Source organism: Camelina sativa, chromosome 8 (genome assembly GCF_030686135.1).
Source record: "Camelina sativa cultivar CO46 ecotype springtype chromosome 8, ASM3068613v1".
Classification (NCBI taxonomy): Eukaryota; Viridiplantae; Streptophyta; class Magnoliopsida; order Brassicales; family Brassicaceae; genus Camelina; species Camelina sativa.
In genome coordinates this window covers 1,765,705-1,779,496 of record NC_141887.1, presented here as the reverse complement: position 1 = coordinate 1,779,496, position 13,792 = coordinate 1,765,705, and the positions used below count along the sequence as shown (strand labels likewise).

The 13,792-nt window shown below is 38.8% G+C and overlaps 3 protein-coding genes across 29 annotated transcripts; 1 reads left to right on the top strand and 2 right to left on the bottom strand.

The window, feature by feature from the left end:
- Window positions 1–2,299: 2,299 nt before the first annotated feature.
- LOC104705615 (pescadillo homolog) lies at window positions 2,300–4,520 on the bottom strand. Of its 27 annotated transcripts, none has more exons than XR_015564668.1 (8): window positions 4,204–4,520; window positions 3,488–3,674; window positions 3,310–3,385; window positions 3,170–3,235; window positions 2,982–3,090; window positions 2,824–2,902; window positions 2,662–2,733; window positions 2,300–2,538 (listed from the first exon to the last, which is right to left on the bottom strand). XR_015564668.1 is itself a non-coding variant. In XM_087463362.1 (8 exons), exons 5-8 carry the CDS (start codon window positions 3,044–3,046, stop codon window positions 2,486–2,488), a joined length of 225 nt encoding a protein of 74 aa, XP_087319488.1. In that variant the 5' UTR covers window positions 3,047–3,090; window positions 3,170–3,235; window positions 3,310–3,385; window positions 3,488–3,674; window positions 4,204–4,520; the 3' UTR covers window positions 2,300–2,485. The 27 variants fall into 26 exon arrangements, 6 of the variants coding, with proteins under 6 accessions (XP_087319488.1, XP_087319483.1, XP_087319485.1 ...); XR_015564671.1 differs by having other exon boundaries at window positions 2,842–2,902; XR_015564666.1 differs by having other exon boundaries at window positions 2,824–2,895.
- An 833-nt stretch (window positions 4,521–5,353) lies between these two features.
- On the top strand, window positions 5,354–6,795 carry LOC104709119 (F-box/kelch-repeat protein SKIP6-like). The gene has a single exon (XM_010425781.2). It carries the CDS (start codon window positions 5,537–5,539, stop codon window positions 6,710–6,712), a length of 1,176 nt encoding a protein of 391 aa, XP_010424083.1. The 5' UTR covers window positions 5,354–5,536; the 3' UTR covers window positions 6,713–6,795.
- A 4,150-nt stretch (window positions 6,796–10,945) lies between these two features.
- LOC104705614 (putative BTB/POZ domain-containing protein At5g13600) lies at window positions 10,946–13,561 on the bottom strand. Its single transcript, XM_010421649.3, has 4 exons — window positions 13,157–13,561; window positions 12,996–13,065; window positions 11,704–12,909; window positions 10,946–11,578 (listed from the first exon to the last, which is right to left on the bottom strand). Exons 1-4 carry the CDS (start codon window positions 13,213–13,215, stop codon window positions 11,129–11,131), a joined length of 1,785 nt encoding a protein of 594 aa, XP_010419951.2. The 5' UTR covers window positions 13,216–13,561; the 3' UTR covers window positions 10,946–11,128.
- Between the last annotated feature and the right edge of the window lie 231 nt (window positions 13,562–13,792).

Genomic DNA, 13,792 nt, shown 5'->3' with positions numbered 1-13,792 from the left:
TTTTCTTTGGGAGATACCGTTATGCTCCGGCGTGTGTGGCGGTGATGTGAGAGGAGAGATACCAGCCGTGGAGAGATAGGACCTAAGAGCAATGAATTCTCCTCCATTATCCGAGTACAAGGTGCCAATGCGAGTGTTGAACTTGTTTTCCACAAGGTTTTTGAAGGCAACAAAGGTGGCACGAACGTGAGATTTAGCTTTTAGTGGATATAACCAAGTGTAACGAGAGTAGTGATCAACTAAAACCAAGTAGTATTTGTAGTTGTCAACAGATAGAAGTGGTGATGTCCAAACATCGGTAAAAATATATTCAAGAGGTCGGTTGGAAGTAATGGATGTTTGTGAAAAAGAAAGTTTATGGCTTTTATTAATAGAGCAATAGGAACAAAATAAAGTTTGAGAATAGGGAAGAGAAAATTTTGAAAGTATAGTTTTAATAATAGTAGAGGTAGGGTGGCCTAAGCGATGATGCCAGTTCACGAAGGTTGGTGGAGATGAGGATGAAGCAAAGAAGGCAGATACAGTTGATGTCGGCCACTCATATACCTCGTCTCTAGGTCGGCTTTGGAGTAACTGGACACCCGAGCTTAGTTCCTTCACCTGAAAGACAACAGGAGCAAATTCAACAGACACCTTGTTATCATTGCAAAGCCGATAAACAGATATTAGGTTTTTGTGAATATTAGGAACACATAGAACATGATTAAGGTTAAGGTGACGAGAAGGAGAGGGTAGGGATAGTGAACCAGTATGATTTGGCCTTTGCTTGGTTTGGCGAAGATGTCCGCAACAGTACGCCACATCTCCGCAGCAGATTTGGTGGTAGTGACCAGAGGCTGAACAGAGGGAGAGAGGGTGCCGAGAAGACCGCTGTAGATCAGCTTATCATGATGGCGCCATTTGGCGTAATCAGGATTGGGAGAGGTGACGCCGGCAGAGACCACCGTCGTAGCCGGAGGAGGGATGGAGCCATCAATATAACCGGCTAAATCATAACCATCAAGAAGAGAGTGGACTTGAAGACTCCAGGTGATGTAGTTGAGAGAGGTGAGCTTAATAACGTTGCTCATATTGATGTTGAGAAACTGCTGGGCGGTGTCGATAACTTCAGCAGGATTAGCCATGGCTGAGGAAGAGAAGAAACAGAGGGGAAAGAAAAATGCAGAGAAAGGGAAAGAGATAGAAAGAGAGGCGGCGTAAAGAAAATTTTTAGATCTTTACTGCTCTGATACCATGTAGAAGATGGTTCTTATTATTATACAAAGATCTTACACAGCTATATATACTTGTACAACGAATACCCTAGGTTACAACTATAAACCGAATGTTCCATAAATGATATGATACGAGAATATTGAGCTATTGAACAGTGTATCGTATCGTATCTCTAACACATTTAAGGTTGCACACCATGTGCTTGCTAAAATGTCCAACTGAGCTCTTTTAGGATGTTATAGTCATGAGTAGAATTCTGAAACATCCAGTTATTGCTCTTTTGGATTCCGGCACTACGTTTAAGGAAGTTCCGGCAAATCCATGCCCAAGCTCTTAGTTGATGGGACACTCAACGATAACCATCTCGTGGGTCAGTTTGTAAAGGCAAGGCGGTGGCTTTGAGTGACCAAAAGTACTTAGATTATGCGAATCGGATTCTTGACAGGTCCGATAACCTTACATTGTTTGCCCTCAATTCTATGATTAGAGCACATTGCATTGCAAAAGCCCTGTTCCAGATAAAAGCTTTGATTACTATAGGAGGATACTTCATTCGGGAAACGATAGTAAGCCAGATAATTACACTGTCAACTTCTTGGTTCAGGCGTACACGGGGTTAATAGGGATGCGTGAGACGGGGCTTCAGGTTCATGGTATGACTATCTGACGTGGTTTTGATCCGATAGTTATGGAAAAACTAGTGATGTTGAACTCAATATTACTTTATTATCATGATTCTTCTGATGAAATTTAGTTAACTTTCTAATCATAATAAGAGACCTAATAAAGTGGCCAAACAAAACCGAAATTTTTGCAGAATCGAGCTGGTCAAGACCCCTATACAGACCAACATTATCTTCAAATCTCAGTACACTCTGGTTGAACCCTAACCTCTTCTCAAAAAGTTGCAAAATTGGGTTATCTCAGTAGACTAGTGTATGTCCACAACCACCAAGTGTTTTAGTGGTTTTAAAAATCTGTCTCTTTTCACAAACCGGCCCTCGAAAAAGATACAAACACCAATGACTGATGATTAAAACCAACAATTCCACGCATAAACCGGTCTCTAGTTCTCAATCAACAATGACAACAAATCCTTATTTCTATATATATAACCGGGGCATGAAACCAAACTCAAATCCGAGATAATGTGTGTGAAAACAACAAGAAAAAGCCTACTTTTAATACAAGAAGAGAAAACAAAAATATTGCAAGTCTCACTTCAGATTCTTCACGGTCATTTGACTGTGAGCTAGATGAAGGATCAACTTTAGGTTCCACCGCTATGCCATGTATCTTGACAGTGCATAGAGATCTGCAACACTGAAGACATGCACAAATATTAGTCAGAGTAACAGGTGCCCCATTCTAATAGTTACATATGAACTCGCATATGAAAGATATCATTTAAGGAATATCATCGCTACTTGGAGGAGGACAGCTTACCCGCAGCCAAAGCCTCCGACCGAGAATCAAGGATTGGCGGATATTTCACATTCAGAGAATGGTAAAGCGAGTCTGCATCATTAGGTAAACACAGTATTAGTCATCATACGTCCAAACATCAGTTTAGGTTAGGAAACTCAAATTAATTTATTCATACTAAACTGATGAAAAGGAACGAACAGGGATTAGGAGGTCATACGCAACTGCAGGCCTACCACGAAGATGTAGAATTCCCTATTGACTAAAAGGGTAAGCCTAAATCATGAAACCATATACATTCACAGAGAGACAATTAAGGAAGAGAGGCTAAATCGAGAAACCTTGTTCTAATTTTCACGGAGAAATTCCATTGCGATAGCAAACACCAGGCCTTGTTGGTGGTCATACGCAACTGCAGGCCTACCACGAAGATGTAGAATTTCCTATTGACTAAAAGGGTAAGCCTAAATCATGAAACCATATACATTCACAGAGAGACAATTAAGGAAGAGAGGCTAAATCGAGAAACCTTGTTCTAATTTTCACGGAGAAATTCCGAGGGCAAAAAAAAAAAAAAAAACCCAAAGGCAGTTTTCTGCAAAAAAATCTAGCAATATTGAGACGTATCCCATATGACTTTCTCAGACTATGTAAAACTGGAAAACTAACCTGGCAGGCACTAACACGAAGATCCCAGAGTATGACACTTCGGTCGAGAGAAGCAGACATGAGGAGACATACAACCCTGAAACAGAAGAACAATTTCGATCGATGTTCACATTACTAGTGTAAGTAGGTAGGTAAACAAACATATATCCAATTCCCAATTGCAGAGGTGATATCAGACCTGTCTTTATGCCCTTTAAAGTAGCCAAGGATCCGATTATCATACATTGAAAGATATCTCACTTGGTCCCTTGGGAACCCCATGCTAAGCACTTTGTCGTTTACATCATCGACCGCCACTTCCACCGCTACTGATGGCTGAAGCCATTGGTAATACTTGTGGTAGTGGGCGTGCCATAGAACCATAACTTTGCAAAAACGAACCAGATGCAGCAAGTAAGGCTAAAGTGTGATAATTATCATTATCCTAACCATGCAAGCAGGCAATAAGAGTACACAAAAGTAAACAAGCAAGATTTAAGCACCTGACCAAATAATGATACATAAAAGTAATCAATAGCTGTAGACCATATATAGTACCTAAAAAAAATCAGGTTGTCTTCTACAAAACCTTATAGTGAATCAAACGACACATATGTAAAATGTAAATGACGCTTACACAACTAGTCTCGGCACGATGAACTAAGAACAGATCAAGTCAGGCAAAGTTTAAGCACAGTGAAGAAAACACAGAGCGGAGTTTGGGAACCAGAGAACTAGCATATATATCCCATTAACACAACACAGTCAAATGATTCTTCTAAACCTTAGAACCGGTTCTAATAAGCAAGATACCGTAATCGTGATAAAAACTAACAGAGACACGAACAAAGGAGACGGATCGCTAATCATAAAAGACAGGGGGGGAGATATGAGAGAGTTTCAGAAAATATTTACTCTTGCGGCAGAAGTTGAAACCGGTTTAGGATCAGAAGCATCCCAAACCCTAGCGGCCGTGGAATTAACAGATCCGGCGAGATCTAAAGCGTGGTGAGACAATCCGACGGAGGCATTAGGGCGAATAGGTTGGAAAGATCTCTTTTTTCTTCGACTCCAGGCCATTGTTATCACCGGCACGGTGCTTTTAGTGATCGCCGTCTTGTGAATTTTAATCTGCTCATCCGAGTACAGAGCCGTATTATTTGCTTATGATGTAACGTGCCAACATCGATTTGAAGAATTTTGGTTTTGAAATTAGAATTTGTAATTGAACCGTCCTAAACCGCTTGGTTATACTAAATAAAAGTAGTAACTATATTCTTAGTTATTAGTCTTCTGTATTATATATATATTTTTTTATAACTTAATTTTTACTGTTTTTCAAAATTATTTCACTCTTTTAGTTTTTTTTTTTTAGAAAGTGTTTTAATATGCTGAAGAGAAGTTAAAACAACAACTAGTATGTTGAACTCAATATAACGTATCATTTATTAATTAATATCATTATTGATATGATGAAATAAGTTAACTTTCTAATAATAAGAGAGTGGCCAAACAAAACCGAAATTTTTGCATAACCGAGCTGGTCAAGACCCCTATACAGACCAACAAACATTATCTTCAAATCTCGGTATACTCCGGTTGAGTCCTAACCTCTTCTCAAAAAGTTACATTTTCTTGATTCTATTTAATTATATTTTCTTTAACAAAATCAAATGTTTTTAGTTTTATTTAATGTTACTATTTCCAGTTTAATTTTTTTTTTTAAAGTAAATTGAAATTTTTTTTGTATAATATACATATATCTTAACTGAAAAATTGATGGTAAAACTAGCTAATTAGTAACATTAAAAACTATTATCATTTTTTTAATTTTAGGATTTAAGTTTGTGTGATATGGTTAGATAAAGTAATTTTAATTATCTATTTTATAGTGAATTGTAAGTTTGTAATTGTGCGATTGTAATTGTTTTTGGTTTCAGGAACCATTAGAATTTTGGTATTGAAATTAGGATTTGTAATTGAACCGTCCTAAACCGCTTGGTTCGTCGAATGATTCGATGTCTGTCCTTTTAACTAGAGTACTAGACGACAACTCTGTATATATTGAAGAATTAAGACACGATCTTAATTAGGTTGTGTCTGAGACCAAATTTTTTTTTTTTTTTTTTTTCTTTTATCCTCTCTCTCTCTCTCTCTCTCTCTCTCTCTCTCTCTCTCTCTCTCTCTCTCTCTCTCTCGCAGAAAGCCCTAACGGCGGATTAGATCCATCCGGTAACGTAATCAATCAATGAAGGGAAGAAGTGCGATTCGGGGATGCAGTCAATTGGAATTGAAGACGAAGAGGAAGAATGAGACGGAGGTGTGTGGGTTATGGTCGGTGCCACATGATGTGTTTGTGGACTGCCTGTCTCAGTTGTCGAGATTGGACCTCGTGGCCTTAGCGATGGTCTCCAAGAGGTACCGGGGTGCCGCAAAGTCGCATGGTCTCAGGATCTTGAGGTCTAGGAGGGGTTGCATTCACCCAAATATGTACGTATATATGCACATGTATCCAGATCCAAGCCCACGGTGGTTCGTCCTCCACCCCGTGCAACGTCGGCTGAAACGGCTCAATGTGGACTACTCGTATCCGGCCCCGGTAGCAGGGTCCTGTTTCGTGCAGGATGAATGGGGGATCTATATAATCGGTGGACTCATCGACGGCAAACCCACATCGGAAGTCACGTTTTTTGATTGTACCGATCACACAGTGTGCCGAGCAAAGCCCATGAAGATGGCTCGAAGCGGAGCATCGGCAAGCTTGATAGACAAGAAGAAGATATACGTGTTTGGAGGGTGCTTGGACGCTGCTGATTCCTCCAAGTGGGCAGAGGTGTATGATCTCGAAACCGAAACTTGGGAGTTCGTGTCTGTGGTTACGCCCAAGATGCCCCTCAAAATCCAACAAAGTGTGGTGATGGACGACATGAAGCATGTTTACGCGGTGGATGAGGATGGTCAAATCTTTAATTTCTCAAGCACTGAATGCAAGTTTGAGGCAGAGGACGGAAGAACGGAGTCTAACCCAGAAAACAGAAACGATTGGCTTAAAGCTGATCATCAAGCATTGTTCTGCCGTGGTACCGGCGGGAGAATACTGTGGCGTTTTCCATTTCAGTCGGATTGGCAGGAAGTCAAGGGTTTGGAAGAGCTGCAGCAGCGACACTCTGGTTTTGATATCATCAAATTCTGCTTCTACGATCATGAGAGGATGGCCATCTTCTGGGAAGCCCGGCCTCAATGTCCTGATCAGAATTTGGAGCTTTGGTATGCCGAGTTTTTCATTACGAAATCAAAGAATAAGGAGAATAATTTATGGGAGCTTTTCGCCAACATTAAGTGGTCCGGTGCTGTCCTCTCCTCAGACTCACCATCATCTACTGTCCCCCTTAACTTGTTATATGCTGTTTCTCATTATGTCTGAATGTTTTCTCAATCCTTAACTATTTAATATATTTTTTTTTGTTTAGTGATTTATATAATTTATAGCAGCAATTCAGTCAGAAAGCTTTTTAATATTTTTGTTTTACTCTTGTAGTTAACTACCATAGTCTTTTTCTTTCTCCACTTATCCGTGGTATAAAGAGTTCCCACCCACCAAGAGAAGAGGTAGCATGCATCGTTACATAAACACTAGTAGCAGCAGTTTCCGATGAATCAACACTGAGTAGACTACAGAGCTTAATCGATATAACTACCAGGATAATAGTACTGTAGGTGGATCAGAGAAACACTAAGCTTTGCTATATAATGAAAGAACTGAGAGAATCTTAGGCTGATTGAAACTGGCTTTTAGTTTCTCGCTGGTTGCTTGTGTCTCGGGTATTGTCTCTTTCGAAGCCCTGAAGAAGCTCGATGTTCCTTACCTTGTGCCAGTGCCACTGGTGTTTCAGACGACGGAGGAATGGGGCTAAACAGCACACTTGGTCTGCATCCCGTCCAGGTGGCACTGCAGGTAGCCCTCCCTGAGCTTGATGGAGCCAATCGTTTTCGCTGGTCGTGGCCCTAGAACAGGTTAGTCCACAATTTTCATTACAAGTGTGGGAATGTTTTCTTATGGAAGAGGTTTGACAATTGCTGCATTTGATATTAGAGAGGCAATTTTTGTGTGTGTGTGTGTGTTTTTTGTTGGTAACTACTGTTTGTTGCTTCAAATTCTTGCTTCCTCTAAGAAGTTTCCTTTAGCTATGCAGTCTCTCTGTGAATATGATTGATTTGACATCTAAGGAAGATGATGAAAAAAAAAGAAAAAGAAAAAAAAAGAGAAGGTTTTGAGCCTGATTTGTTTACTTATATCACGTTAGTGAGTAGTTACTGTAGAAGAGGAAGGTGTTGAAAGAAGCGTTTTATTTGTACAAGATTATGTATCGGCGTCGTGTTGTGCCGGATTTAGTTACCTATACATCGCTTATCAAAAACATTTTGTTTTTGTATTCGTCCCTTTTGGCCGTACGCGTGGCAGCAACATAGCCGTTGCGATAATTAAAAATAAAAGCATTTTTTTTTTTTTTCTTCTGCAACGGGCGAGAGATTTTATTATTTTCTTTTTCCTTTTTTTTTTTGAGAAAACTGAGAGAATCGGAGCGTAAAACCAAAATTTGAAAATATCTCTTTCCACTCGTCCCTTTTAACTACGGCCGTACGCGTGGCAGTAATATAGCCGTTGCCCGTTGTGCTAATTATTATTATTATTATTTTTTTTCCCTCCTTTTAGTCGAGGAGGGTACAACGTTAGGATCCGGCCAAAATGATAACGACCAAGCCCAACTGGACCCAAATCTATTTGCCATGTGCCAAATCTATTTGCCATGTGCCATTGGACCAAGCCCAACCTCCTTAGCTGACTCACAACCTTGAACTTGGTTAAAGATGTCTTTTGGCAGAGATTTGAAGAGATGTCTTACGACAGCGCCTGCGAGTTGTGTTTGGACTCAGCCTTTTCTTCAGCTGTCCATTTCTTTCTATGTTTCTGCACTAGTTCGCCTTTTTCATTCTTCTCAGTTGGATGAGACCAACCATCCTCCACTGCAAACCAAGCTTCCATGTCAATGCTTGAGATGACTTGCTTGATTGAGAATTTTCAGTAACCAAAGCATTCCGGATCCAGTTTCAATGGTCCTTGTAACGCAACAACCTCCAGTGATTTCTCCATACCCTAGTCGAAAGATCTCACCTGTTGAAAAAGATACCAGAACTTCTTATCAGGTGTTTGCTCTGATACCAATTGTTAAGGTATAAAGAACACAACACACAAAATAAAACACTTGAAACGCATCAAGCAAACGCTTTAATCAATCTTATAAAAACTTCTGTTTCTTACAAGACTTGAAACTAAGCTCACTCTCCTATCTATCTAATACAACACCCTGTGTAGATCTAAAAGAGTTAAAACACACTCACCTTCAAAGCTTTATGTGTTTGCTTGAAGGTATACAAATCTCACAACTTTTATCCCACGAGTGCTGGCTCTTTTTGCGGCTAGCCCTAGTCTACTTATAACCCCACAAATGATCTCTAACCTAGATCTTTGTGTATCCTAACTAAAAGGAAATATTCCTTATCTCAAAGAAAATATCCCTCCTTATCTCTTCTTATCAAATATACTCTCAATATCTTCGAGTATATCTTGATCTCTTCTTCCTCCCTTCTCACGCATCTTGACACCGCGTTCTACACTCTTTCTCCACATCAACACGTCATGTCACATCAGCATATCAGACCTCTAAAATACTTAACAGCTTCCTGTTACCTTCAGAGCTCTGTTGCACTTTCATGTCCTTCCTCTGAATGCTAGAGAACAAGCGGAGACACTCCGTGTTAAAGGACATCCACGGATCTTTGCATTAGGTGATTAGAGACTCGAATGGAAAGCTTCTTCCTACAACAGCTCAGGTGAGAGAAAAAGAAAAAAACTAGAAACAATCCACAATTCTATCACATTCATGCTTTAGAAACTGAATCAGAGTGACATGGAATCCGAAAAATTTCAGGTTGCTTTTCAAGAAGCAGACTTTACTGGCTGGAATATGTGGGCAGCCATAAATAACCGACCTTTATAATTTAAGGCTATGGTTTTGACGTAGACGTCAATTGAACGCATCATTTTGCTTTACACCGTGTAAGACGGCGAAGTAGATGAACAAGCCGGCGTCGACTGGAAAAGAATTGTAGAATTTGTACTTGTTTTGAGTATTGGGGTAAATGCATGGGTTTTCTTATTTTATGCACTTATAACGTGTTGTGTTATAGAGGCAAACAACAGCAAGCTTAAAAGAAAAACGGCAATTGAGAATTTTCTGGTAACCTAGTTTTGGGCCTTTAAGTCTATAGTATATTTGGCACATGTATTGGAGCAAAATCATTTTTTTAGGTGTGCACTTGTACTAAGAAAATTTAGAAGTGGTATTCAACTGATATTTTAGAAGATTCTAGAGTATTCTTAAAATCATTTGTTATTCAATTGATGATTTTAAAAAAATTATTAGAATCTTTTGTTATTCAACTTGGATTTATGTTAAATCATTTAAAATAATCTAAAATCTCTTGTTATTCAATCAGTTATTTAAAAAACTTAGTTGAAATATATTGTTAATTCAAAATATCACAGCTTTTAAAAAATTGAGATTTTGAATGATTGTATAAGACTTTTCTTTGTTTCTAGTTAAAAAATACGATCTCAAAATCATACCTTTTGAAGTAGAATTTTAAAAGACTTAAAAAAAAATTATGAAAGTTTACGACACCTCTAAAGCCAAAAATTCTCAGAGGATCACCAGCCTCCTTCTCAACCAATGAACCTAAAGCTTTGTGTCTTCCTGTGAATCAGATCACCACCATTTCTGTTAGGTAAGCTCTCTCTCTTCTCCCTCTTAATTTGAATCTCCATCGGACTCTGCCTCCTTATCTTTGTTTGCTTATGGACTTTTGTAGTAGCTAAAAATTTGTATTTGCTAGCGGAATCACCAAAAATTCTTTAGCCTTATGGTGCTCTCTTTTTGGTAAGACTGCGTTGATCTTTCACGACTTCCTGAAAAAATCTATGTCGTGAAATATTGTGAATAATTCTTCCTTTGGTTAATGAAACAAAGAGTGAGTTCTTAACAAGTTTGGTGTAAATTGCAGCTAATTATGCAATGGTCAACTGGGATTTTTGTGCTGGTACTATGTTGACTCCGAAGAAACCAGTTCAATGCTCAAAGACATGCCAAAACTTTCTTCCATTAGTTATGCGATTTAACCGAATCAAATTTTCTCTATCAGGGAATCAGTACAGATGACTACATATGAATATATATATATATATATATATATATATATATATATGTTGTTACGTTCTTAAAAGATGCAAATGTTCTTATATTTTTAAGACCACAAAAAATATATTTGAGATGTAAAATATGTTAAAATCACCTAAAGTTTTACAATCAAATCTCATAGAATAACATTTCATTTCCTTTTAAGAAATATAAAAACTCTAAAACACAATGAAATCCCCTGAAATCTTAACTAAATCTTCCAAAATCCTAAAATATTAAAATCCTACCAAATCTTTTTAAATCTAAGTTGAATACCCACTCTAATAATGTTTTCAATTTTCAATGGAATTAATATGCATTATTCAAATATTCAAACCCTAGTAAGTGATTCTAATATGCAATTATTCAAACCCTTAATTAAATAAGTGATTCTGATAAAGATCCCATGGTTTAAGAGTGTCTCCAAATAGTCCTACGACTTTGAAAGAGTCCAAACATGTAAATTTAAGAACAAAAATAACCAAAATGCCTAAAGAGTAAAGATCATGTAATATTGTTATTAGTTATTGCTCTTACTTCTCTAATCAGTTCTTGGTTTCAGGAACCATTAGATCGTCACCTCCTTTGTCGCATGGTGAAGTCTTAGTCTTAGACCTCAATCCGAATATCTTTGAGAAGAAGTTGCGTCCTTCTTTTGTCTTGTTGAGCTTGTCAAGATCTTGCTTCATGTTCATGCACTCTTTTTCAAGCTTGTAAACGCGCTCTCTCATCCCGTGGATCACCATATTTGTGTTCTCGTTCTTGTTTCCTTCTAACGCCCCGCTTGATGAGTCATTGTTGTCTTCGGAGCCGAAGAGCCATCCTGCTATAGATGTCCGAAGCCGCATCTGTTCAAAGAACAATACTTGTACTATGACACGCAATGGTAGACGCTCGTTTTGTGTTGCGTGTGTGCATGCCTCCAGTGACAGTTTCTGGCAGTTCATCAGCAGACATAGTTGCTCTCTCTCTGACTCTGTCAGCCATGGATGAGCCTGTATAGCTCCGTAGTTAGATACATGCATAATTTTAAAGATTACTTTAATACAATTGGGAAGCAACTCATAGTTAATAACTTTGGAACTCAAAACATAACAAAACTATAGGTTGTTTATGTTACCTTAATGTATATATCGATTGCGCGGTAGATACCGTCATCCATTGGCCTCACATCTTCCGGGACTAAAGCACCAAGTGCTTGAAATTTGGATAGCTTCAAGTTCTCATCTGACGCGACCTCTGCTAAGTAGCCGTCTATCAGACTTGCAACCTTTGTGATGGACTTAAGAGGATAAGATTCTCCCATAACCTGCTTCTCCTCGACGATACTCGAATCCAACATCAACATAAAGTGATCAAGAATCCGCTGGACAGAGTCGATATCATAGAGTGTTTCAGCAGAGTATCCCATGTTTGGTATTAGCAGATCCTCTAGAGCAGCTTTGTCTAACTGCTCCCCAATTTTCTTCTCCAGAATTTCCTGAGTGACCTGACTCGCGTGCAGAACCATGGATGTCCTAAGAAGCCTGAGCAAGAATTTGGTGGATGTAACGCATTTCTCGTTAGGGAGTAGTTCCACGATTTCCTCAAGGAGACTTCTTTGATCTTCATGTGAGTAGTACATGTCATCTCCATAATTAGTACCTTCCTCTGAAGAAGAACCAGACTTCCTAGAACAACCAAGTAAAGGGAGATTCCGTTTGGCGTAATGCGTGACAGATGCTGCTATAGTATCAGCTTTTACGCCTCTGGACTCAACTGTTTTGATGAACCTCTTGTACATTGGGAGATCGAGGAATGATGAAACATCGTTGATCCACCAGTTCTCGCTCGTGGCCTTTGTTTGTATTCCGTTCCAGAAGGTAGTAGTAGTAGTACTAGTGGTTCCTTCTGGTAGCGAGATTGGCCAGTTGAAAAAACTAGTGTTGTCCTCTGCACAAGCCTTCATGGCTAAAGAACCAATGCACCTAGAGACAATGTGAAGTTCTTCAGCAAGAGGTAACACTTTAGGTTGTTCACATGATTTCTCCAAGGCTTTGATAGAATCTTCCCAGTTTACGAAAACGTGATCGTTGAGGAAACTCTCGGTGAGATAGATGAGATTAGCATCTCCATAGTTTTCACTCATTTGGAGATACTCTGCTGCACATCTGAGGCTGACAACGTTTTCAGGTGTGACCTCAATTCTGACACCGTAACAGAACTTGGCCACAAGCAAGAACGTATCTGGTCCACCGGGAATGTCATGAAGCTGAGCAACAGAGGTTGTCTCAGATGCTTTGCCGAACAGAGCTTCTAGATATCCACTTCTTGACAACAACGGAAACTGATGATAAAAAAACACATGGCAAGTGTGATCATATGAATGAGAAATTCTAAAGAAAATATACAGTGTTCACATATTTAAGATACCTTATGGAGATGGAAGCTTTGTTCCTCGACTTGGATCATTACATCGGGTTTAAGACCAGTCGAGCAAAGCCTGATCAGATTACAAAATAAAACAGAAATGAGACATTTAGTATTTGGTACTGAATGAGAATTTAAAACCATCGAAGAAGAAGAGGACTAACCATGTGTGGCCACTTAGATGAAAGACTTCAGATTTAGAACCCAGTTTCAAGGAAGCCATCTTCTTTCTTCAGTTCAGTCTTTGGTATTTCCGCAGTGTTGCAGAATGGTTGGTTATATAAATCATGGAAACCTCAATAACATATTTGATGATGGAAACTTTTTTTTTAATTAATTTGGTTTTTTTTGTAATATCTCGGAGAAGTAGGAGGAACGAGGAAGGGACCGAGTCTGAAGGAGAGATAGATACAGACGAAGCTTGTAACCAGTTGTTGTTAGGCTGTTACAACTTTACACTAAAATGTTGCAGCTTTTGTTTTCCCTATAAGTTCTGTAACGCCCTCCTCTTCTGACTCTCTCATTCATTCATTCCTCTCTGTAACTTAAATATTTCTGGTAAAAAATCTGGGCTCCGTTTGGTAAATTCATCAATGTTTCAATATTCCACAGTAATAAATGCAGAAGATATTTGACTGGTCTGGTCAATATAGTTGCTCTCTTTGAATGTGTGTGTGTAAGCTAGTCAAAAGCTGCCCATTACGTAAAATAAGTAAATAACTCGTAAGGCCCATTATATAATAGAGACCCATCGCAAGCAAAACGAATACAATTATCATTGACCTATGGTAATTAACATG